At 38.6% G+C, this 26,721-nt stretch overlaps 1 protein-coding gene across 1 annotated transcript in view; it reads right to left on the bottom strand.

The window, feature by feature from the left end:
* The window catches only part of LOC139137842 (agrin-like), a 246,189-nt gene that overhangs the window by 153,727 nt on the left and 65,741 nt on the right, over positions 1-26,721 (bottom strand). The window contains exon 3 of the mRNA XM_070706137.1: positions 7,116-7,325. Coding sequence (XP_070562238.1) covers positions 7,116-7,325 — 210 coding nt within the window. The remainder of the gene's footprint in view (positions 1-7,115; positions 7,326-26,721) is intronic.

Below are 26,721 nucleotides of genomic sequence, written 5' to 3'. Positions count from 1 at the left end.
TATCAAGTCTATCAACCGGGGCAAGTTTACAAACTACTATACTTGATGTGAACATTTTTAGATTATCTCCCACAAGCAATGTGTAACATTCATCAAACTATATCGATTCTAAATGAGCATGGGGGAACTGTTATCTGAAAACGTACAATATTTGGTAAATTTTTATGTACTAAATTTTGAACAAAGATTGATGATCTGAAAAGTAATTCTAGTTTTGTTGTGAATATACAACATACTCCTCAAAAAGCGACCTAGCGGCCGATATAGCTCCGCTGTGTTTATGTAGAGAATAATTATTTTTGACACATGTTGATGGAGAAGGTGGAAATCTTTGATAGCTCAATGCAGTGACCAGAAAAAAGTGGCTAAAATAGCTGCAAAAATACACAATGAAGATTTCATCATACTTTGAATATATCACATCGATCATCCCTAAGAACATGTCAACCAAAGCTATCTGATGAGTAGTTTTTTGAGAATAAAATTTTCTGACCAAAAATGGCAACAATTGCCCCCCCCCCCCCCCCAAAAAAAAAAAAAAAAATTGCAGATTTCATCATAACTTCAAAAGATCAAATTTGGTTCTTCTATAGAAACCTGTATACCAAATTCAAAGCTGTTAGACCAGTACTTTTTGAGAAACATATGTTTTGACCAAAATGGCTAAAATTGCCCAAAAAATACAAAATTACAGATTTCATCAGAAATTCAATATATATTACTTAGCTCATCTGTAGAAACCTGTATACCAAATTTCAAAGCTTTCAGACCAGTACTTTTTAAGAAACACATTTTTTGACCAAAAATGGCAAAAATTGCCCAAAATTACAAAATTGCAGATTTCATCATAATTTCAATAAATATCATTAAGGTGATCTGTAGGAACATGTATACAAAATTGCAAAGCTATCAGATGAGTAGTTTTGGAAATACACATTTTTTGACCAAAAATGGCAAAAATTGCCCCAAAAATACAAAATTACAGATTTCATCAGAAATTCAATACATATTACTTAGTTCATCTATAGAAAGCTGTATACCGAATTTTAAAACTATCAGACCAGTACTTTTTGAAAAATACATTTTTTGAGCAAAAATGGCAAAAATTGCCCAAAATTACAAAATTGCAGATTTCATCATAATTTCAATAAATATCATTAAGGTGATCTGTAGGAACGTGTATACAAAATTGCAAAGCTATCAGATGAGCTGTTTTGGAAATACACATTTTTTGACCAAAAATGGCAAAAATTGCCCCGAAAATACACAATTTCAGATTTCATCAGAAATTCAATATATATTACTTAGTTCATCTATAGAAACCTGTATACCGAATTTCAAAACTATCAGACCAGTACTTTTTGAGAAATACAATTTTTGATCAAAAATGGCAAAAATTGCCTAAAAATGCAAATTTGCATATTTCTGCACAATTTTAACAAATCTGAAATAGATCATCCCTAGGGACATATGTACCAAATATCAAAGCTATCTGAATGGTAGTTTTGAAGAAGAAGATTTTTAAAGATTTTTTACCAAAAATGACAAAAATTGCCTTAAAAATACAAATATGCAAATTTCACCACGATTTGAACAAATCTGACTGAAGTCACCCTAAGTAAACTGTATATCAAATTTCAAAGCAATCGGACAAGCGGTTTCAGAGAAGAAGATTTTTTTACCAAAAACACCAAAAAATGCCCCAAAAATACAAATGTGCAAATTTCACCACGATTTGAACAAACTGAAGTGAGGTCACCCCAAGTGAAGTGCATATAAAATTTCAAAGCGATTGGACTTGCAGTTTCAGAGGAGAAGGCAATTGTTGACGGACGACGACGGACGACGACGACGACGACGGACGACGACGGAAAATCAACCTATTTGATAAGCTCCGCGTCGCTGACAGCGGAGCTCAAAAAGCTGACTGACATAAGAGTTATGACGAATTCCTTTAAATACCAAGTTTGCAAACAGAATCAGCTTAATGTACTTTAGAGATCTATGCCCACTTTAGCACAACTAAATTTCTCTCTTCATAAAGGATTTTTGTGAGTGTCACAAGAAAATCCACTTAGACCACTGTAATTTATTTCATGACTGTGCTATTCTCAGTAATAAGAAATCCAATGCAGAGTAGCAACCTTAAAAAACTTCAATATAATTTTACTTGCTTTCAGAGTTATCGTCTTTGATGCAGTACAAAAGGACACATTGTGTCGCAGATTGTTAATACTATATAGTAACCTCCTAAAACACCTTTTCCCACACAACAGCACCAGACTGTTTATTCAGCTCTCTTGGTTTTACAGGTGCTAATGTTATGACATATATGTAGAGGTTATAAACGGCAAGTGAGGGTTTTGCTTGCAGATATAAGACCTCTGGGGTGAAAATTATAATATTTGGCAGGAATAATCGCTTAGCAAAGAGAGGTGATTATTTCATTCAAATATGCTAATAGCACTTTGAGCTCTCAAGCTGGAGTTCAAAATCGGCACAGGCTACCAAACATTACATGTGCTTTCTCACTCAAGCCAATCTGGTGGTTAGATTCGAGCAAAGCGTATTATGATTAATCATTAAGGCTTTAATGAATTTGTTTACTTTTAATGCAACAAAACTCAATAATATGTTAGCATACTTGCATTCTTGTTTTCAACATTATCACCGTGCATAATTACTCTACTTGTTCTTTTGTCCACACCACATCTTATTTTTATATGTAATTAACATTCCATCACCACATTGTCTATATTTCATTTACCCGAAATCCACATTTTAATATGTATTTTTGAACCACATTTTATCTATATATGGTCTTTATTTCATCTACTCTCTGAACTATAGCCTCATTAGTGTGCACAAAAGTAGATGAAACAGTAGTTCTGCTGCTCAATGACCAGATATGAACTGTAAATGCTCACGTGTTTCATTATATATTGAAGTTATGTGTAAATTTGAACCTTTGCCACATGTTTGCAACTTCATTGAAAGTATTATGTTCAACATGATGAACAATATTCCCCACAGATTAACTTTATAGGTCATTAAGTATTCAAATACGCAATTAGCTGAAATAGAAATAATTAATTTCTTTGACTGCTGTCATTGTATCACCACTTTAATTGCATGTCTTTGGTCAAGTCCTTCAAACTATACATTCCAAACTTTGAAAGCTCATTAGATATGCAAACTATAAATTAGCTGACACGAAAACTTAAGTGCAAAATGACTATCAATATTGGTATAACCTGGTAAAATCATCAATGTACATAGCATGTTATGCCAACTTTGATCAAATAAATCCAAGTATATATCCCTAATTAGGAAAGTTCATTAAATACACAAATTAGGAATTGGCTGAAGCAAAAATGCTTAATGCCTTTCAATAATGTTAGCCTACATAACAGTATCTTTAATGTACATAGCAAGTTTTATCAATTTTGGTCATGTAAATTCAAATATATATCCCTAATTTCAAAAATTCATTAAATATGCAAATTAGGAGCTTGATGAAGTAAAAATGCTTAATGACTTTCAGTAACATCGTATCATAGTATCTTTATGTACATAGCGAGTCTCGTCAACTTTGGTCTAGTCAATACAGATAAATATCCCTGATTGTGAAAGTTCATTAAATATGCAAATAAGGAATTGGCTAATGTTCAAATGCTTAATGACTTTCAATAATGTTCTATCATAGTATCTTTAGTGTACATAGCCAGTTTCGTCGACTGTGGTCTTGTCTATTCAGATAAATACCCCTAATTAGGAAAGTTCATAAAATATGCAAATTAGGAATTTACTGAACTAAAAATGCTTAATGACATTTAATAATGTTTTATCATAGTATCTTTAATGTACATAGCAAGTTTCATCAATTTTGGTCATGTAAATTCAAATATATATCCTTAATTTCAAAAGGTCATTAAATATGCAAATTAGGATTTGGATGAAGTAAAAATGCTTATTGACTTTCAGTAATGTTAAATCATAGTATCCTCAATATGCATACCAAGTTTCGTCAATTTTGATCGAGTAAATTCAGATATATGTGCCTAATTAGTAGATTTCATTAAATATGCAAATTAGTAATTATCTTTCATGTCACCCCTTAATAACTTGCACAGCTGATATATCTTAATGTGATCAACATTTGCAGCAAATCTCATCAAATTGTGTGCAGTCGTTCTCAATGTATAGCCGTTTTTTCTAAAATCATTAATTATGCAAATGAGCAAAAAGTAAGCAAGCCACATCCACCAAAAACTAATCACTTCTTGCCATTTGCAAACTGAATCTATGTACCAGATTTGATTCTGATCTGATCAGCCGTTTTTGAGATATTGAGCACACAGACAGAGAGACAGACAGACAGACAGACAGACAGACAGACAGACAGACAGACAGACAGACAGACAGACAGACAGACAGACATCGCTGCGACATATGCTCACGTGTGTCAACACGTGAGCAAAAAATAAAGTCTACTGCAAATCTACTATGCACTAGACAGAGATCTTAATTATCAATAAGGGGAGAACCATTTGATTTCTGGGGGGGGTATGGAGGATTTTGAGAAAAAAAAATTTGTCGCCAGGTGAGATAGAAGAAAAAAAATTGATCCTGTCATGGCCTGAGAAAAAAAAATTGTCATAACAGACAGAAGTGAAAAAAATTGTCATAATGCACCAGAAATTAGCAAAATTTGGAAACCCTATTCTCATGTATTCTTTGCCGGCGCGGCGCAAATGTTTTTACCACAAGCAATTCTTATGTTTTTTCCCCAGCACTTATGATATAAGCATGCACTACATAGGTCTAACTTTACACCTCGGTGCACTCAATGTTTTCCTTCCCTTTCCTGACCCAAGAAATCATATTTCAGGATTTCTGTTGCAATATCTCAATGGCATAGGCACTATCTAAAGGGGACTTTTTGACTTCTGTAAATTGTGAAAATTTTAAAACACAAGACATGAGTCAATAAACTAGTGTTAAAATCAATATAGTATTCTCTTAATATAAATAAGTTAGGAAGATGTACAAGTTGACAATGAAAAATTGAGGAACAACAAATGTAATGAAATACAAGGGAGAGGGTCACTAAAAAAATTGAAAACTTCAGGGGGCGTTACTCAAAATGTGGAGAGGAAGAAAGGGGACGGGTTACTCAATTTATTTTGGCGAAATAAATTGAAACACATCTCAGATTGCACCATTGCACACATCCATTTCTCAAAATTTTCAATGCGAGAGGGGGGCACCCCCTCTCGTGCTCTCCCCCCCCCCCCCCCCTTGGCTCTTCTAACAGTGTTACTGGTAAAAGACAAATTTAAAATACCTATCGGATTGCACTACACTGCACCGTGGCGCACATCAATTTCTCAAAATTTTCACAGGATCTAGGACAAAACTGAACTGTTGTGAATTCATCCTTTATTATCACAGAGACATGTTTTCATTTACCTCACTTCAATGACCATTTTGACAGTTAAACATACCATATTCATGCTTTTCATTAGAAGCTGGCAGCTGGAGAAATGACACAAGAAGGTCACAAATTTTCGTTCCTGTATATTTATTTATCTTCAGTCTCTGGCAAACAGAACTCTTTTTCACAAATTGTATTGTCATGTTTGGTTGTTGAATATTGTGACACAAACACTGATCATGCATAAAATGTAAAAATATTGCAGTGTTCAATGTCATTTTCAAACAGTTTTACCAAATGCAAAATAACCTGAAACTCCTCTCAGATTGCACCATTAAACACATCAATTTCCCAAATTTCCAATACGAGAGGGGGAAACCCCCTCTCGTGCTCTCCCCCTTGGGGTGTTATAACAGTTTCACTTAGTAAAAAAAAAATTGAAAAACACCTCTCAGATCGCACCAGATTGCACCATTGCACACATCAATATCTTAAACTTTCCATGAAAGATAGGGGAAAGCCCCTGTGACACTTTCCCCCTAAGCCTCTCACGTGTTCTCCCCCTGTACTTTCAAATTCTGCCCGGTCAGATATCCTAGTGAAAACCTTGTCATAATACCCATCCAAATTAAACAATATACTATATGGTTAGATGCTTTTATATCTTTATTTTATTGTGACTTGCAATTTCATTTTGATGGGTTCATCTTTTTTGAACCATCATGAGATAACTGATGATAGTCTAGCAGAGTACATCAGGATTTCAAAGGTCTTTACTGTTAAATTGCTGTATTTTGTAAATTTTACAAATACATTTATTGTATTCAACTTTTCTAAGTTGGGGATCAGTCAAAATTTCAGAGTTAGAGAGGGGAGTTACTCAAATTCATCATGGTTGACGGGGGGGGTGGGGGGTGTCACTTGAAATTTCTGAGTTTCAGGCCGTAAATAATGACGGCTCCCTTATATACAACGCATCACAAACTTGATGACAAAGAAAAAAAAATTTGCATTGCTACTCCATTTGAAAAAAAAAATTGATGCAGCTCTGACAGTAGAAAAAAAAAAATTGCTGTCACTGTGACAGGAAAAAAAATTTGCTCCCATACCCATTTCCTCCATACCCCCCCCCCCAAAATCAAATGGTTCTCCAATAAGGGGACATGCACACATGCCCAGCAGAGATTCCACTCATCCGAATGAACGTCTTTGGTCATAGGTCATCAGACATAATCTGCTAAAACATTTGGAGTCACAGGTCATTTAGCACACATCTTATTGAATGTCTAGGGTCAAAGCTTATCAGGAATGTCATGATGAATTGAAAAGAATGCTTGCAATGTAAAATGCGGTTTAACTTTGTGAATAAGACTATCAGGTATACTGTCAACAGAATTACTAACAATCACTATAAAAAGTTTCACTACTAGCATGGATAAAAACTTATTAATCAACCAGTTCAATTTCCTGGTTATGCATTTCAAAAGAGGCTGGAAATCTAATCAAACTTACATAAAAACATGTATATTGAAGCAGTACCCACCCACCATCTGTGTATTGAAAACGTCTTTCAGAGAGACTATAAACCAGCTTAGACGCAAAGTTGCCATAATTTATCTTCCCATTTAACAATAATTCAATGACACTTACACATACAGGAAAGTGAAAGGTGTCTTACCACACTGGCCTTGACTCTCTGTAGTAATACGCTTTCTCTGTGAACATGAGGCAACTCTGAGATGACATTCACTGATATACGTTACTGAGTCACTTCCACAGACTGGTGCAAATACAGCACTGCATATTTCTGGACAAACACATATACCATTGCCTTTATCATCTACCTGGCAAACAGCACCAAACCCACAAAGAACTCTTGCACAGGGACCTAAAAATCAAATGAAAGGTATAATAAACAAAGAATGTGCAAGCTTGTTATATGAGTACATTAGATCAATATACAATCAAAGTGAGACTGTGGTGCATTGGCACCCATGTAATATGCAAGTAATGTAGTTGTTGAGAAACATGGCGGAAAATAATCCATTTCTTTTCTTTCAAGAATCCAAGAACTTTTTTGATAATTACAAAAATATCATCCTAGCACAACTTGAGCAGTTATGTCAACTATTCCACAGAAAAGCTTTGGCTTGTTATTTCCAATGTTGATTAGAGTTGGGATCAAGAAAACATTGTTTTGATATCGGACATACATAAAATTGAATGGTCACAACACAGGTACAGGTGTATTTTATTAACAAAAACTACCGTGAATTTGAAGTTGTCATGTGTGCTAGGGAGTATCATCTGCGACCTCTATTGGGGCAACTTGGCCATGACTATTGTTTTCTACACGGGTGTCATACCAGTATATGATACCTCTCACTGTCTGAAGGAAATAATGGCGAGCATCGGCGTTTCACACCAAATTCACGGAGAAAGGGTGAGTAAAAGCATGTTTCAGTAACTTTTTGGAAAATTTCTTTGCTTTTTTCCTGCTTCCTATGAATGCTACGATCGGACAACGACATGGTCATGCAGCAGCAGACCCATTCATTACCCACAGGCATAGTTCTTGAAAGTTTGGGAATGCGTGCGATGGTTTGATCACTTTGTGCATTTGATGTCACCAATTTACCAGTTTGACATCTTTCTAAATGAGTTAAAATCACACCAAAGCTTGTTGTGAATAAAATTTTGTAGCAGAAAGTCATTTTTTTTTCACGGCTGGATTTTGTGTGTTGAATTGATCCACGCATCACTGCTACGATCCTACATGGTCATGCAGCAGGCTAGTCAATACACCTGAATGCTTTTGCAGACTCTTGAAAGTTCGGACACGCGCACGATTGTTTGATCACTTTGTGCATGTGATGTCACCAATTTACAAGTTTGACATCTTTCTAAATGAGTTAAAATCACGCCACAGCTTGTTGTGAATAAAACTTTGTAGCATGGAGTCACTTTTTTCGCGGCTGGATTTTTGTGTGTTGAATTGATCCACGCATCACATGTACATAAGGTATAGGGGTAAGCCTAAATCAAGCACCACGAGCCACGTGCCACGAGCCATGAGCCGCGTGCCGCGAGCCAAAGTTCACGATGCACGATTAGCATGTTAAGCTAGAAATAGGTGCATTTCCACTCCCATGACCTTGTGTACTAACAAGCAATTACTAATTGCACTCATGCTAGGTTGTTGATAAAGCGCTGCAAGACACTGTGCATGCGCATATCTATAGTTCCCCTAGCTGTACATGCAATCTTTCAAGCTTTACCAACTCGACAATGCTAATCTAAAAGGCTACAGCCTAAGAAAGACATGGTTGATGGTGCCAATGGTGCGAGACCAAAATCATGACTCAGTCGTGATTGATGTAAAATGCCAACAATTTTTAACAGGAGGGCTTTATTTGTTTCTGCATGGAACAGATATGAACGACTTGGCAATACTGTCATAAATTGGTGTCGGACGTATTCAGCTCTACTTGGGGTCTGCAAGTTCCAGCCAGGCAACGTCATTCACCGCCTTGGCCTTGCCATTCACCAACATGGCTTCAAATATTTATTCCATTGTTCGTAGTCATTGGCTGTGGTTTGGAGGCAAACAACGGGTTGTCGAGCACTTGGTTGCTGTGTACGCTATGCCTGAGCATACTGAGAATATTAGGGACATGAGGTCAATGGTACGGGTTTCTTACCAATACCTGGCTGTAAAGTGTGTATGAGAGGTAATCTTTCACAGGCACCTAAAACAGGGACCGGTTTCCACCGACTTGGCAGGAATCCGTGCAACAGGCTCGGCAGGAAATAGGTTATGGTAGTGATGGTTTACTACACTGTCATGGTGGTCAAAACAATGCCGCTTTGATCTCTGTCTCAGTGTCTGGTTGTTTTCCATGCTTCCTGTCTTTGCAAAACAAGAACTTAACACAAAATCTTTGGACAAAAACTCTAGCACCATTAGTACAGGAAGTGGTGAAAATCAGTGTATGCCAGGATTTCAAATTCCTGTTTGATTGGGTCCTTGTTTGAAGAGTGATACTGCATTGTTCACAGCCCAAAACACCAAAAATTCAAAACATATTCAATTTATGGAAACTTGCATGACGATTTTCAGTGTTTGACAATATCTATTCTTGTTTCAAACATGTCTTCAAAAGCATGTACTTTTCAAGGCGGAGGTGATAAATGACACGTGAACTGGATGGTACTTAGTACCAGATATGAACTGAAAATGCTCACGTGTTTCATTATATATTGCATTATATGTAAATTTAAACCTTTGCCACATGTTTGTAACTTCATTGAAAGTAATACTGGTATGATCAGTATAATGAATAATATTCATCGCCGATTAATTCTAAAAGTTCATGAAGTATACAAATATGTAATTAGCTGAAATAAAAATATTAAAGTTCTTTGACTTCTGTCATTGTATCACCACTTTATATAGCAAGTGTAATTACCTTTGGCCAAGTCCTTCAAGCCATATATGTGGAACTGTGAAAGCTCATTAGATATATGCAAATTATAAATTGAAATTATAGCCGACATAACACTCTGAAATGACTTTCGATATTGTTTTAGCCTGGTATAATCATCAATGTACACAGCATGTTTTGCCAACTGTGATCAAGTAAATCCCAGTATATATCCGTAATTAGAAAAGATCACTGAATATGCAAATTAGGAATTGGCTGAAGAAAAAATGCTTAATGACTTTCAATAATGTTGTATCATAGTATCTTTAATGTATATAGCAACGTTCATCAACTTTGGTCCAGTCAATTCAGATATATATCCCTAATTAGCAAAGTTCATTAAATATGTAAATTAGGAATTGGCTAAAGTAAAAATGCTTAATGACTTTCAATAATGTTGTATCATAGTATCTTCAATATATGTAGCAAGTTTTGTCAACTTTTGTTAAGTCAATTCAGATATATATCCCTAATTGTTGGCAACAATGGCACCACGTGGAGTAATGGGTAGGATATGCTCTTGCTTTGTGACTTTGGTTTTGCTGTGCATTTGGGGCAGCAAGACTAATCATGGATATGACGTGACTTATGAATATTGGGAGGACCCGGTCCAGGCCTTTTTGGTGAAATGTCATGATCTAGATGTGAATCCCTACGGATTGGAGGTAATCTGGGCAAAAACGGCAATTGCTCAAAGTTCAACAACAAATATTCGTCAGTGGAGCACAATGAAGTTGAACGGCCAGTTTCAAATTGGTAATTATTACAACATCATTTTGTTGTTGTTGTCGGGTGATGTACATTTCAACCCTGGTCCATGTGGAGTATGTTTCAAGGAGATATATGGCGTGTAATCCATGCCAAAATTAACACCTTACATTTTGAGCCAACCTACATGCAACTCTCACGAAGGTACATGCAACTCTCACGAAACTGCATGCGATTCACAAAGCTACACGCAACTCTCGCGAACGTGCATGCAACTCACGAGGCTACATGCAACTCACGAAGCTACATGCAACTCACGAACTTGCATTTTGAGCCAACCTACATGCAACTCTCACGAAGCTGCATGCGACTCACCAAGCTACATGCAACTCTCACGAAGCTGCATGCGACTCACCAAGCTACATGCAACTCTCACGAAGCTGCATGCGACTCACCAAGCTACATGCAACTCTCACGAACGTGCATGCAACTCACCAAGCTACATGCAACTCTAACGAACGTGCATGCAACTCACGAACTTGCATGCAACTCACGAAGCTACATGCAACTCGCGAACCTGCATGCAACTCTCACGAAACTCAATGCAACTGGTGAAATGCATTCGCTTTGCGCCGCGACTCGTTTGAATCAGACTCCCTAGATTACCTTTGAAGCTCAACTCATTTGATGACTCTGCATTCGTCTTGCTTTTTGCGCTGACAGTATTCGTGTAGGGGGATAATCCATGTTTGTTTTTGTTTTTTTTGGGGGGGGGGGGGGCTTGGTTGGGGTGAACCATTTTTGAAAGGAGCCCACAGCATGGTATTTTTTTCAGATCCGCCTCAATAGGTTTTTTTAGGGCTGCCACTACTGATAATTGCCATACGTACATGATAAAGGTATGTGCCAAAAGCCCCCATAAAAGGGAAACCTAAGTTTAGCGAATTTCATCATTTATCCCTTCTGATAGAACCCTTGAATAAAAAAACAGCTCAAATTTGCCACATACTTGCACGCGCTGACAACTATGGCGCGATGAAAAGAGAAGTTGAATACATTTATGCTTGGAATCTAATTGCGAAACGGATGCGCTATTTTGCGGGTTGCGGGCTGCGGGTTGCGGGCATGAAAAAATGTGTGATTTTTGGTATCATTTTCGCTAGTAGATAGAATAAATGCTAAAATAGTATCTAGATGTATTTGTTTATGGAATAAAAGCCGTGAACTTCTTGAATAATGCCGTTATTTTAGCTTACATCTGGTAAAGCACCACCAACGTCAGAATAGTCCATTTCCCATCCAACATTCGCCGTTGCACAGCGCACTGCCGATCGAAGCTTTCGAAATGATATGACTGAACACAGATGAGTAATAATATGAACACAAGACAGATTTCACAACAACTCGCTATATTAACTTTTTATGTAATGATTAGGACGGATAGTTTAAAAGTAAGTTTCGGATCGTTGACAGCACAGATGAACTGGGAGATGAACTTTGGTTCGTTGAAACTCGACACGCCTAATAATTTGTTACTTTTTCATAGAATGCCATGCCCTTCTCACACTTCAGATTAGTTCAACCGCCGATAAAAGCACAATTTTCAGAATCGTTTTCAATGCCGTTTAAAATTATTTTATTGTGGTGAACACGATAATAGTCCTAGGAAACTTTTCATAGTCACGCTGGATCAAATGCATATGGAGCGACTATCATGCTGCAGGTGCAAGTCATAGAATATGTTCATGATATTAGGAGATACACAATTATTGAGAGCTGCAGAACACAAACTCATCCAAAAATATTCCTATTAGATCGATTCCTGAAAATAAGTCGACGCACCGACGTGTTTTTCCCGCTGAAATTCTCGCGTAAAATGTTAGCGGAATGTCGTTCTCTGTGGTCGTGACCTGGTTGAACCGAAACGGCAAAGTAAGCTAAGTCCATTGTCGTACGTCTTTTTTTTTTAAAGATTTCATGAAAAATACACGGCATTTAAATGCACAAAACTTCTACGCTTTTTGAAGTCAAATCTTTCCTTACACATTGCATTTAAGTAGGCATTGTTTAATTTTCTGTATGTGTTGCCCTAGAACCGAATTGTGAATAGATGCATTACAAAGAATTTACTTCCTATGGCCTGATACTAGAAATGTAACAATTTTCATTCCGCGATAAGTGGCGATATTTCCGAGGCGCGAATTTTTTTGTCAGTCGTCTGGTATTATTTCTCACTCACATCCATGGCAAGAAAGAAAAGTGATTTCAGATCCCAAATTATTTGTGATGGCCAGGCAGCTCGGAACAAATAAATTGGTCCTCGGAATCGCCGCTTTTAGTTTAGCAGATTTTGATTTTTTTTCAGAAACATGACGTATTTTCACCCACTTGGTATGGTCTGTTATAGCATCTTTAGTCAAAAAAATCAATTTTACAGCATATATGTTTTCAACAGCCTTCAAATGTACAGTATTATGTTAAAATACACAATATGGAATATGTTGTGTTTCATTAATTTTAACCATCTTGACCCGATGTTGAAAATATGGATTTGGCAGGAAAAGGGATACTGTACGATAGACCTGATAATGATTATTGATAATAGACACCTTCTAAAGGTTTTATTTCTTATATACTAAATGCCATATTACATATATTAGAAATCTAGCCATAATTTAGACTTGGTTCAAGTCTGTGATTTGTGAATGTTTGAGTGGAGTGAGCGCAATGATTTGTATTTTGCTTTCATGTGAAACGCGCGCGTGAGTGGACGCGATGAGTAGGGTGAACGCGATGAGTGGAGTGAACGCTATACAGCGGAGTTTCACCCCGGAATCACAGACTTGGCTTTCTTGCAGGGTTTGCGTTGCTATAAATTATTCATGAGATGACGTTTTATTTACTTATATATTATTCATAAGATGACACCACTAAATTTTACACATCGGGAGGAGTTACCAATTGACCCAAACGAGACGTAGACGTGCATAAAACTCACATGGCGTTGTTGACAAAATGTCGAGTGCGATCACTCCCACAAAAGTCAGCACGACCTCTGTTCTATCACCGAAAACGCGTGAAAATATCTGTGTTGTTTGTTGGGCCCATGTTACAAAATGCGAAAATCGTGGCCGGTTATTCAAGGATGGAAAAAGACACCGTCCTTCAGTTGTAGCCTGTCCTCTTACGTGCCCAAAGCGATGGAAATCAAAATAATGTGGAGCGACTTCGTATGTCAGTGATTTTCCGTTGCCGGTTGGTGCGCAGACGAACACATCTTTTCCCTCAATGTAACTCTCAACAAGCTTTCTTTGGTAATCTCGCATGATTAGCGATGGTCGACCGATCAGTAGTAAAACGCGGTTGATGTACGAACTTGATGCCATTATTCGCCCAGATATAAAACGTACTCGATGTCTACCTTTGCACAGAGATGACAACAAACTTTTTAATGCATGCAGAGGTTTATTAGCAATGCGTTCTTCTTATTGGCCAGAATAACGGCGCGGGGGGGGGGGGGGGGGGGGGGGGGGGGGGGGGGGGCTGTCAATCATTTTGTATTTGCCTACGTCACTGTGTACACAGTCCGTCTCACCGCCTGTACTTTGCAAGAAGTCCAAGTCGGTGAATCCGGCAGAAACTAACTCACTACTGCGCAGACTCAAACGTGACGCATTCAATCGCTGGGAAAACATGGCGTGAGCTGCCAATTCGGATAGGTTTGTACGAAATAGGAGAGACACAAGAGAAACTATTATAAATGATTTTATTTTTTAAAATTCACCGACTTGAACCAAGTCTAGCCATAATTCTAAAAACCGCAGCCCGCAGCCCGCACCCGCAACCCGCAGCCCGCAACCCGCAACCGCAGCCCGCACTTTAGCAGATACCATTGCGAAAGGGCTCATGGTAGCAGCATGCTTGACGTCATCGGCGATACAGACGATTGGAGCTATCAGGGAGAGGAGTAGGCTACTGTAATTATGCGTCAACAGTTCAGAGCTTACGTAAGACGACTATAGAGAGTTAGGACAGTTATATTTCTGACATCGATTATTACTTTCCAAGACTAAAATCAAACCATACCAATTTCAACCAAGATGTGTAATAGTGGGAAAGCATCTCCACTCATATCTTGGTTGTTTGCGTTTTGTATATGATTCCGTGGAGGGAGCCACTGTACTTGTACAGACCCCGAACTTGATTGGAGACACTAAGTTGAAGTGACCCTGCGATCCTTCAACGCTACATTTCGAAAACAGTTTTCTTCATCAGTAGCTTAATATTAATTTTTCGTTCGTGAATGATACGGAATGATTGGCTGATTGTATGTGTTACCATGTAAATCGAACTTGGCCAGATCGAAATGGCTGATATATCGGGAAATATTTATTCGCGATTTAACAAATCTATAATATCGTCTGTTTTTCGAAGTTAGGGTCGAACTTAGGGAATCGGGCTTGCTCAGATCTGTAAAGTGAGGAATGCTCCAATATATATTGGATATTTACCCGCGATTTGAAAAATCTAGTATAGTCTATTGTTGTAGGCCTAGAGAATGTATTTCGCGCAAGACCAGCCAAAACTTCTCATGATGTCCAATCGGTCCTCTGTCCAAGTCCCGATCATCGAGTAAAATGTATTAAATGTAAAGAATGTATTTCGTGCTAGGCCCTCCCAAACTCTCGATGATATATGATATCCGATCGTCCCTATCGACGAAGTTCAAATAGTAATGTGTATGAAAGTTTCGTGTGGACATTTAATGAAAAATGCATTAAATGTAAAAATTGTATTTCGTGCATGAATAAATCTAATAGTGTTAAAACATGCAGGATTCTTGACTACGAACCATGGATGCTATTTTGAATTAAGAGTAGGACAGAGGTGGTCGGATGGTCAGATATGTTTGGTGGTGAAATCTCCGATATACATCCGATATTTACCCACGATTTGACAAAGTATCGTCTGGTATCATAGTTGAAGTCCGAAATCGCCGATAGTTATCGGCTCTACAAGTCACAGACAGTCAGACAGCCAAGCGCTCATTAGCATATATAGACACTATCAACCGATCGCGAGTGACGTGCAAAACTTTTGACTACACTGTAAACCGGGCGATTCGGATTTGCCGTCGAAAATCTAACATAAAAATGCGCTCAAAATACATGACATTTACCACATACGTAAATTACATGTTGAACTATGACGCTCATTGATTTTATTCCAAAAAATTCCTTTGAGTTATTTTATAAATCATGTAAAACTGAGCACTCTCTGTGACACAAATTCATCAGCCGGGTTCTAGGCAATTCACTGCAAATCCGGAAAGATAGCAGAACTCAGAATGAACTGAGAGGTTGTTCCATATAAGCTTTATCGAAATGGGTACTTTCTAAATCTTTAAATGCTTGCGTTATGGTAGGTGTCAAAATTAACGATCTGATTTCCCTACAAAATGAGAGGCCGCGCTGGTCGCCATGCTAATCAGACGAGACTAGCGATCCTGGCAGGCAGGCTATGACCTCGGCCTGTTCTTAGTTTAATGTTAAAACCATAAAACCAAGAAATCTAGTTGTTGTTGTTATTGTTGTCTGTATTGTTGTTTATGTTTATTAGTCGTGATGTTGTTGTTGACAAATGGAATTCAACTAATATTAATGTTGTGTTGTGGCTGTTTCAAACGCAATGTAGATGCCATTAGAAACGCTACAAGGATACCATCATTCTTTGACACGATGGGGCGATGTATACCAACGTACACTCTCTCCATGTGCATGTGCACAACCCCACAACCCGTCGTGAAGGAAAAACTTTGAAAAACTACTTAACTTTCTCCTGACATGCATCGCCACGACCCAACGACCTTTTCTTCAAAGAAAAACTTTGAAAAAATATTCTATTTCTCTTGGCATTTATCGCCACGACTCTACGACCGGTCGCGAAGGAAAAACTTGTAAATATATTACTCTATTTTATCCCGACTCGTATTTTATCGATGTCGATACGGTCAATGTACTGTGAAAATATTGTATGACTTGATGATTTAGGCAGGGTACAGTACGCAATATACGCAAATTGTCCGAGTTGAAGTATGAAACTTTAAAAATCAGGTGGTAAACAAAATTATGAAAAGCCTCCGCTGGACAAATAATTGTGAACGACCTCCCAGAAAGTAATTATAAAATCTGAAGCTGTCGGTGATGTTGGAATCTCCAGGAATCACTCATCATAGTGTACATAGGTAACCATCCTTTAAGGCAATCTGCATATTGCAAATGTTCAGTGTTTTTGTAAATTGTTCTCTTACATTAATTCGATTGTAAAGGATATATCCTTGGGCCACTTCCTGTCGACTTTTATTATTTCAATTTGTTTTGTCTACGTCTGACAAGGCGATTGTAAGGACTACGTATTTAGCAGGCTAATACTCGACCCGTAAAACATCGCCAGCTGTACGCATACGCTGTGTGAAGTTGCCCTCATTTTCCTTATTGAATAGTCACGGAAGTGAATAGCGCAGAGAACAAGAAATTTGAAACGGTGCGGAGAATTGTCTCCCAGCAGGGAGATTTGAAACAGCCTGCGGAGAAATTTTAAACAGTAGAGAGAAATTTTAAAAGGCACCAAGATTTTCAAACAGCGCGGAGATTTTTACACAGTGCGGAGAGTTTTCAACAGCGCCGAGATTTTTACACACTGCCGCGAATTATTTTACACAGCGCGGAGATCTTTACACAGCACGGAGAGTTTTCAACAGCGCCGAGATTTTTACACACCGCCACGATTTATTTTACACAGCGGAGATTTTTTAAGAGCACCGAGATTTTACACAGCGCGGAGAATTTCCATGAGCGCAGAGATAAATTCACACAGCACGGAGATTTTAACCCTGCGCAGACAATTGTTGTTTTCATCCATGGTAATCGAGTGACACGATGACATCGTACAAACGAGGCAATGCGACGGGCAACTCAAGTTGCTTGTTGCACTGCATATACTATATGTCGGGTCATTTTTTTCAGATCCCCTGGCTCACTGGCAGAACACATCTGAATACGTCATATGACGTTGGTATGACGCGTTGTGACGTCTCATAAGCTTCCGCGTTGTCGGAGCAAAGTTAGTCACTTTAATGATGGGTTGGTTTATTGTAAACCACATTGTGGCACAGTCTACTTGAAGTAAAATGAGAGTCAAATAAAATACGATAGAACCTCATTCACACACGTTAACCGACATAGTGTACTCCAATTCACGTATGGTTTTCTCAACCCAGAAGTGCCTTTATTTAAATCGAAGGCAGCATGCAGCAGACCCTATTTAAAATTGGTTTACCCCAACCAAGTCCCCCCTTCACACGGACTTTCCCCCGACACGAATGCGTTCAGCTCAAAAACGAGCTTCAAGCAAAATGAGTTGAGCTTCAAAGGTAATCTAGGGAGTCCGATTCAAATAAGTCGCAGCGCAAAGCGAATGCATTTCAAGAGAGTTGCATGAGGTTCGAGCGAGTTGCATGCAGGTTCGCGAGTTGCATGTAGCTTCGTGAGTTGCATGCAAGTTCGTGAGTTGCATGCACGTTCGTTAGAGTTGCATGTAGCTTGGTGAGTTGCATGCACGTTCGTGAGAGTTGCATGTAGCTTGGTGAGTCGCATGCAGCTTCGTGAGAGTTGCATGTAGCTTGGTGAGTCGCATGCAGCTTCGTGAGAGTTGCATGTAGGTTGGCTCAAAATGCAAGTTCGTGAGTTGCATGTAGCTTCGTGAGTTGCATGTAGCCTCGTGAGTTGCATGCACGTTCGCGAGAGTTGCGTGTAGCTTTGTGAATCGCATGCAGTTTCGTGAGAGTTGCATGTACCTTCGTGAGAGTTGCATGTAGGTTGGCTCAAAATGTAGGTGTTAATTTTGGCATGGATTACACTTCAAGGAGATATTTAATTTTGAATCTACGCTTGAGTGTTTTGGCTGTGGAGATTTAGTCCATATAACTTGCATTGATATAAATATTCATGAATTGGCGAACACTTGGCTGGACGAAGGTATGTGGCATTGCAGTGATTGTTCACCGTGTCCAGATGTCTGTATAGAAATCGATAACAGCGCTGATTTAGAGAACAATGAAGAAGCGCAGATGGACGTTACACCAGAGCCCGATGTTCTCCCTTTCTCCAAATTATATCGCAAAGGGCTAAAGATTGTCCATCTCAACGTTCAGTCAATTAAGAACAAGTCATCGTTGATGACACAGTCCCCACTTGTTAATGGGTATTTTGATTACAGGTCCTCAGAGAGGATAGAGTCCTCTTCATTAGGTCTGTGATAAAAATACTTTTGAATGAATTCGCTTGATACATGTCTGAGTTATGGTTCAGGACATGAAAAAAATCATAACAAAATGGTCGCACAGTGGCCATATTGGATCGCATCACAAAACAAATTGATGTGCATAGCTATGACATTGGTCGATGTCCTTGTACCAACTTTGAATAAAATTGGTCGAAACATGCGGATATGCCTGAGAAATGGCTCTATACTGGAAAAAATCGTAAATAAAATGGCCGCACGGTGGCCATATTGGATCGTATCACAAAACAGATTGACGTGCATATGTATGACATAGGTCAATGTCCTTGTACCAACTTTGAATAAAATCGGTTGAGATATGCCTGAGTTATGGCTCTGTACATGAAAAAATCGTAATAAAATGGCCGCAGAGCGGCCATTTTGGATCGTATCACAAAACAAAATGCCGTGCACAGCTATGACATTTGTCAATAAGCTTGTACCAACTTTGAATAAAATAGGTTGAAACGTGCCTGAGTAATGGCTCTGTACATGAAACAAGCGACCTAGCGGCCGATATAGCTCCGCTGTGTTTATGTAGAGAATAACTATTTTTGACACATGTTGATGAAGAAGGGTGGAAATCTTTGATAGCTCGATGCAGTGGCCAGAAAAAAGTGGCTAAAATAAGCTGCAAAAATACACAATTGAAGATTTAATCATACTTTGAATGTATCACATTGGATCATCCCTAAGAACATGTCAACCAAAGCTATCTGATGAGTAGTTTTTGAGAATAAATTTTTTGACCAAAAATGGCAACAATTGCCCCCAAAAGTAAAAATTGCAGATTTCATCATAATTTCAAAAGATCAAATTTAGTTCATCTATAGAAACCTGTATACCAAATTTCAAAGCTGTTAGACAAGTACTTTTTGAGAAACGCATTTTTTGACCAAAATAGGAAAAATTGCCCCCAAAATTCAAAATTGCAGATTTCATCATTATTTCAATAAATATCATTTAGTTCATCTATGGAAACCTGTATACCAAATTTCAAAGCTATCAGATGAATAGTTTTGATTATACACATTTTTTGACCAAAAATGGCAAAAATTGCCCCAAAAATACAAAATTACAGATTTCATCAGAAATTCAATATATATTACTTAGCTCATCTGTAGAAACCTGTATACCAAATTTCAAAGCTATCAGACCAGTACTTTTTGAGAAACACATGTCTTGACCAAAAATGGCAAAAATTGCCCCAAAATTACAAAATTGCAGATTTCATCATAATTTCAATAATTATCATTTAGTTCATCTGTAGGAACCTGTACACCAAATTTCAAAGCTATGGGATGAGTAGTTTTGGAAATACACATTTTTTGACCAAAACTGGTAAAAATTGCCCTAAAATTACAAAATTGTAGATTTCATCATAATTTCAATAACTATCATTTAGTTAATCTGTAGGAACCTGTATACCAAATTTCAAAGCTATCGGATGAGTAGTTTTGGAAATACACATTTTTGACCAAAAATGGCAAAAATTGCCCCAAAAATACAAAATTACAGATTTCATCAGAAATTCAATACATATTACTTAGTTCATCGATAGAAAGCTGTATACCAAATTTCAAAACTATCAGACCAGTACTTTTTGAGAAATAAATTTTTTGACCAAAAATGGCAAAAATTACCTTAAAAATGCAAATTTGCATATTTCTGCACAATTTGAACAAATCTGAAATAGATCATCCCTAGGGACCTATGTACCAAATATCAAAGCTATCTGACAGGCAGTTTTGAAGAAGAAGCTTTTAAAGATTTTTTTAACAAAATGACAAAAATTGCCTTAAAAAATACAAATATGCAAATTTTGCCACGATTTGAACAAATCTGACTGAAGTCACCCTAAGCAAACTGCATATCAAATTTCAAAGCAATTGGACAAGCGGTTTCAGAGAAGAAGATTTTTTACCAAAAACACCAAAAAATGCCCCAAAAATACAAATATGCAAATTTCACCACGATTTGAACAAACTGAAGTGAGGTCACCTTAAGTGAAGTGCATATAAAATTTCAAAGCAATTGGACCTGCGGTTTCAGAGGAGAAGGCAATTGTTGACGGACGACGACGGACGACGGACGACGACGACGACGGACGACGACGGACGACAGACGACGACGGAAAATCAACCTATTTGATAAGCTCCGCGTCGCTGACAGCGGAGCTAAAAATCGTAACAAAATGGCCACCAGGCGGCCATATTGGATCGTATCACAAAACAAATTGATGTGCATATCTATGACATTGGTCAATGTCCTTTTACCAACTCTGAATAAAATCGGTCGAAACATGCCTGAGTAATGGCTCTGTACATGAAAAAATCGTAATAAAATGGCTGCCTGGTGGCCATATTGGATCGTATCACAAAACAAATTGATGTGCATATCTATGACATTGGTCAATGTCCTTGTACCAACTCTGAATAAAATTGGTTGAAACGTGCCTGAGTAATGGCTCTGTACATGAAAAAATCGTAATAAAATGGCCACCTGGCGGCCACATTGGATCGTATCACAAAACAAATTGATGTGCATATCTATGACATTGGTCAATGTCCTTGTACCAACTCTGAATAAAATCGGTCGAAACATGCCTGAGTAATGGCTCTGTACATGAAAAAATCGTAATAAAATGGCTGCCTGGCGGCCACATTGGATCGTACCACAAAACAAATTGATGTGCATATCTATGACATTGGTCAATGTCCTTGTACCGACTTTGAATAAAATCGTTTGGAACATGCCTGAGTTATGGCTCTGTACATGAAAAAATCGCAATAAAATGGCCGCCTGGCGGCCATATTGGATCGTATCACAAAACAAATTGACGTACATCTGTATGACATATGAAGTAATCCTTGTACCAAGTTTGAATGAAATCGCTCCAGGCATCTCAGAGATATCTGCGTGAACGGACGGACGGACGCACGCACGCACGCACGCACGCACGGACATGACCAAACCTATAAGTCCCCCCGGACGGTGTCCGTGGGGACGAACAAACTGGATGAATTGAAAATTGTCTTGAAGGATCCGAAAAATAACATCTCTATTCTGGGTTTCACAGAAACCTGGTTGAACGATCGGTATTGTGACAATGAATTGATGATATCGGGTTATACGCTAATTAGACGCGATAGAAGTGATGTGAACTGTGCTAAGAATATCGGGGGAGGAGTCGCTGTATATGTTCGCCAGGACGTGGTTTATAACAGGCGTTACGATCTTGAACAGGAAGATGTGGAAATGGTTGTCCTGGAGACATCGACACAATCTGACAAGTCAAAATCAGTACTTGTTCTTTTTGTGTACCGACCCCCTGACAAAGACTTAACTGCTTGGATTGATCTTTTCAGTGAATCATTAAACAGAATTTCAAAAGAACGCAAAGAAGTCATCGTGTTAGGTGACTTCAACATTGACTTATCAAAAGATAATCAGAAAGCCTGCTTATGGCAAGACTTTATGGAGAATGAATATGATTTCAGTCAGTTGGTTACAGAGCCAACTCGAATATCATCAGCGACTGAAACGTTAATTGATCACATTTTCGTCTCGCACCCAGAGAATATTACACAAAGCTTTGTGGCTAAGTACTCAATTAGTGACAATTTCCCTATATGTGTCACGAGAAAAGCATCTGTAACAATTGATAAGAGTGCAAGTACTATTAAATACAGGTGTTTCAAAAATTTCACTGAATCCAAATTTTGTGAGGAATTACGTTGTCAACCATGGTCTGTTGTTGACGCTTTTGATGATCCCGAGGATAGGCTGGATACCTGGATGTACCTATTCGGTAGTGTGGTTGATGCGCATGCGCCCATCAGGGAGAAGAGAGTGAGGCACAAACATCGCCCCGATTGGTGGACTGAAGAAATATCCAATGCCATGTCCCAAAGGGATAAAGTTGACAAAAAGACAAACTTTGAAACTTTTAAATACTGGAGAAATAGAGTGAAGTCACTCATATTTCAGGCAAAGTGTGTGTATTATCAGTCAATTCTAGAAAAGGGCCAGTGTGCTATTAGGGATTTCTGGAACCATTTAAGGGAGTTAGTTCCAGGTAAAACATCTTCAATGCCGTTGAATATGAATATAAATGGTAATGAATTAAATAACCCTAATTCCATCGCTAACGGTCTTAATAATTGGTTTTCATCTGTTGTGGATAAATATGTGACCAAAAGCAATGAAGAATCAGATTCCTTTCTGGATAACCTCAAAGACTTTGTATCCAGGAAAAAGAACTCCCAATCGGTCTTTTGTATACCAGAAATAACTGTAGAGTTTGTTGAAAAACAACTCAAATCGTTAGATATCAAAAAGGCTACCGGTCTTGATGGATTGCAAGCTAAATTTTTAACCATATCAGCAGATGTTATAGCCCCGTCGATAACAGGTATTTTAAACGGTTTTGTACAGTCGGGTACTTTCCCCGCACTATGGAAACGTGCAAAGGTCACCCCGCTACATAAGGGTGGAAGTATAGGTGACCCTGGTAATTATCGGCCAGTTAGTATTTTACCAATTTTATCCAAAGTGTTGGAGCGACATATCCATAATCATCTAACTACTTACTTACAAGATAATAACCTATTACATGGCAAACAATCGGGATTTAGAGCTTTTCACTCATGTCAGTCTGCTCTTACTTCACTTTTGGATTCATGGTGTTGTAATATAGACAAAAAACAATTAATTGGTGTAATTTTTCTTGATTTAAGAAAAGCATTTGATCTTGTTAACCATACTATTTTGATCCAAAAACTTAGAATCTACGGCGTTAGAGATAACGCTCTCAACTTTTTTCAGTCATATCTTGCCAACGGAGTACACTGTGTTGTTATGAATGGTTACATATCTGATAATGTACCATTGTCAGTTGGTGTACCCCAAGGGTCAATTCTAGGCCCACTACTGTTTCTGTTATATATTAATGACATGCCTCTACATGCAACTAAATGTGAAGTTGAGATGTTTGCCGATGATAGTACAATGCACACGTCGGCTAAGACCACTGATGAATTAGAATGTAATTTAAATAGTGACCTTGAACATATCAATAATTGGTGTTTAACCCTTTTCCTGCCAAGTCGGTGAAAATCCGCTTGAAATTCGGTGTAGCTAGAAGCTGAGCAGCCACGGCCGTTATCCTCCTAAGGCGGTGGAAATCGGGCTCCTTTTTGGTACCCCCTTTCCTGCCTAGTCGACGGAACTACGTGTAGCAAACCCTTGCTCACGCTAGGGGTCGTTCGAGGACAGGTTTTGGGCGAGGAACGGCGTTTGCTCTCGAAATGGGTTCACAGGGAGTCCAAGGACAGGGAAAGGTGCAGAAACCTGTCCGCCAGTCCCCCACACCCGAGGGGGGCTGGTTTTTTTTACCGCTTTTTAGCGGACTTGGCAGGATAGCATGGTGACGTTTTCTGGCGGAGTTGGACGTACTTGGCTGCCTGGCACTATACAGATTGCTGCCGAACTTGACCAACTCGGCAATGCTAATCTAGAAGGCTACCTCTTGCAAACGACTTGGCAGATATGCCGATGGTGCGAGACGAAAGTCACTTATTCAGTTGGTGCGTGACTGAAAATGAGAACGTATTTTTGACGGGACGGCTCGACTTGTTCCTCCCATGGAACGGATATGAACGACTCGGAAATACCATTACAAACTGGTGTCCGACGTACTAAGCTGGGCTTCAGCTCTGCAAGTTCAAGCCAGGCAACGTCCTTCACTGCCTTGGCCGTGCCATTCAATGGACGTAGCTTTGGATTTTTTATTTATTCCACCGTCCGAAGTACTGGCTCTGGTTTGCAGGCAAACGTATCCTCTTGCCGATGCATTGGTAACTACGTACGCTGTTTGCGTACAGAGAATTCAAAAGGGCACATGAGGTCAATATGCTACATGTACGGGGATACCGTCTGCATTTAGCAGGGACTGCTTTTGTTATGCAAACCAGCTAGCAGTACAATATGGCTGCCAGCATGTGGACACGTCGATGGCTAGAACAATGGAAGCATATTGCGTTGCACCCGTGCATCGCAAAAGTGAACTGAAGACTTGGGGGTAGTGACTGGTTATCACTGGTTAGCTGCAGCCCAAGCCATGTCGGTACAAACCCATACCTGACTGAGGACCACTCGATTAAGTCAGTAATGAACGGTAACACTCGTAAACCAACTCCCAACTGAGCTGGCAAAACTACGTAAAGCTGTGCTTCAATGGCTCAGCCATGTCGTTAATACAACGGCAAAAAACGTAGTTTTTGTGCTACACTGCCAAGTCGTTGGAGGTACGTATTCAATGACCCTACCCTGGGGAAACAGGACAGGTTTGACGGTGCTGCTGCACCCCTAGCACGACCCTCAGGGTCTCTGACTAACAGACGAGTGAGGTGATGTTTGTGCCTAGCGGACGTGCGTAATACTGAAGGAGTTATTTCCGAAAAAATAAACATGAAACGGCAATAAAATGACGCACTCCCAGGGGCAAACAAAGCCGGTGACCTCAATTTTTTTCTGCAGCAACCCTTGAGCTCCTTCCCCTGTCTACGGGCATGTAGAAATTATCAAAGTCTAACACGTATAAGTACGGCTAAAACTACCCTGAAAATGGGCGATTTCTGCCAAAATGCCTGGCAGGATAACATGCAGGAGAGCCAATCTTTTGCAGGCACATATTATGGGGCGGTTTTCTACTGACTTGGGAGAATAACGGACAAGGGCGCTCGGCAGGAAAAGGGTTAAATAACAAAATGTGTCCTAATACTGAGGAAACCAAATGCATGTTGGTCACTACTAGGCAAAAACGGTCACACTTGACTAGTTCAGTACTAAACGTTAAACTTGGTAGCAATAATATTGAAAATGTTGATTGTGAGAAACTTCTTGGTGATACTATTCAGAGTGATTTGTCTTGGGCATCTCATGTCCATAATATTGTGAAGAAAATCAAATGTAAACTATATCTCTTGGCCAGAATAAGGCCATTTCTACCAACCTCAGCGAGGCGCCAGTTTTACAATTGTTTTATTTTACCCTATTTTGACTATTGTCTTCGTATTTGGGGTTGTTGTAGTCAGAAGGATATGGATCGTTTAAACGGTCTTTTAAAACGGGCTATGAGATTAATTTTGGATTGTGACTCTGGCACTCCCTCTGTGGAAATGTTTACACATTTGAAATGGTATCCACTATCCTATCGTTACAAGTATAAATTAGCTGTGTCTGTCTACAAAGCTCTTTGTGGCATGGCTCCATCTTATATCCGGGACATGTTAACATTGTACGATGCACAAAGATCTTTAAGATCTGTTTTTAATGAAACTTTAAAAGTACCATTTGCCAGAACTGAATTGCTGAAACAATCTTTTACAGTATCTGCTCTGAGGTTTTATAACGAGTTGCCCACATCAATAAGAGGCTGTACAAGCCTTTCAATTTTTAAACGTGCTTGTTATAAATTTTATTTACAAAGTTTTACTGATGCTGTCACCTTCTGCTCATTTTATTTTGTTGTTGATTTTGTTGTGTTCCTGTATGTTTTATGTATTTTAACTTTGCTGTGCTGTTGTTTGTTTTTGTAATTTAACTTTCTTTGTGCTCGACCTTTGTGAAAAGAGGCGTATACCTATCAAGGCTATCGAGTTGAAATAAAGATTATTATTATTATTATTATTATTATTATTATAATTATGAAAGTTCCTTAAAATATGCAAATTACGAATTGGCTGAAGA

This window comes from Ptychodera flava, chromosome 7, assembly GCF_041260155.1.
Source record: "Ptychodera flava strain L36383 chromosome 7, AS_Pfla_20210202, whole genome shotgun sequence".
Classification (NCBI taxonomy): domain Eukaryota; kingdom Metazoa; phylum Hemichordata; class Enteropneusta; family Ptychoderidae; genus Ptychodera; species Ptychodera flava.
Note: the sequence above shows the minus strand (reverse complement) of the source record. Positions and strands in the feature narration are given on the sequence as shown.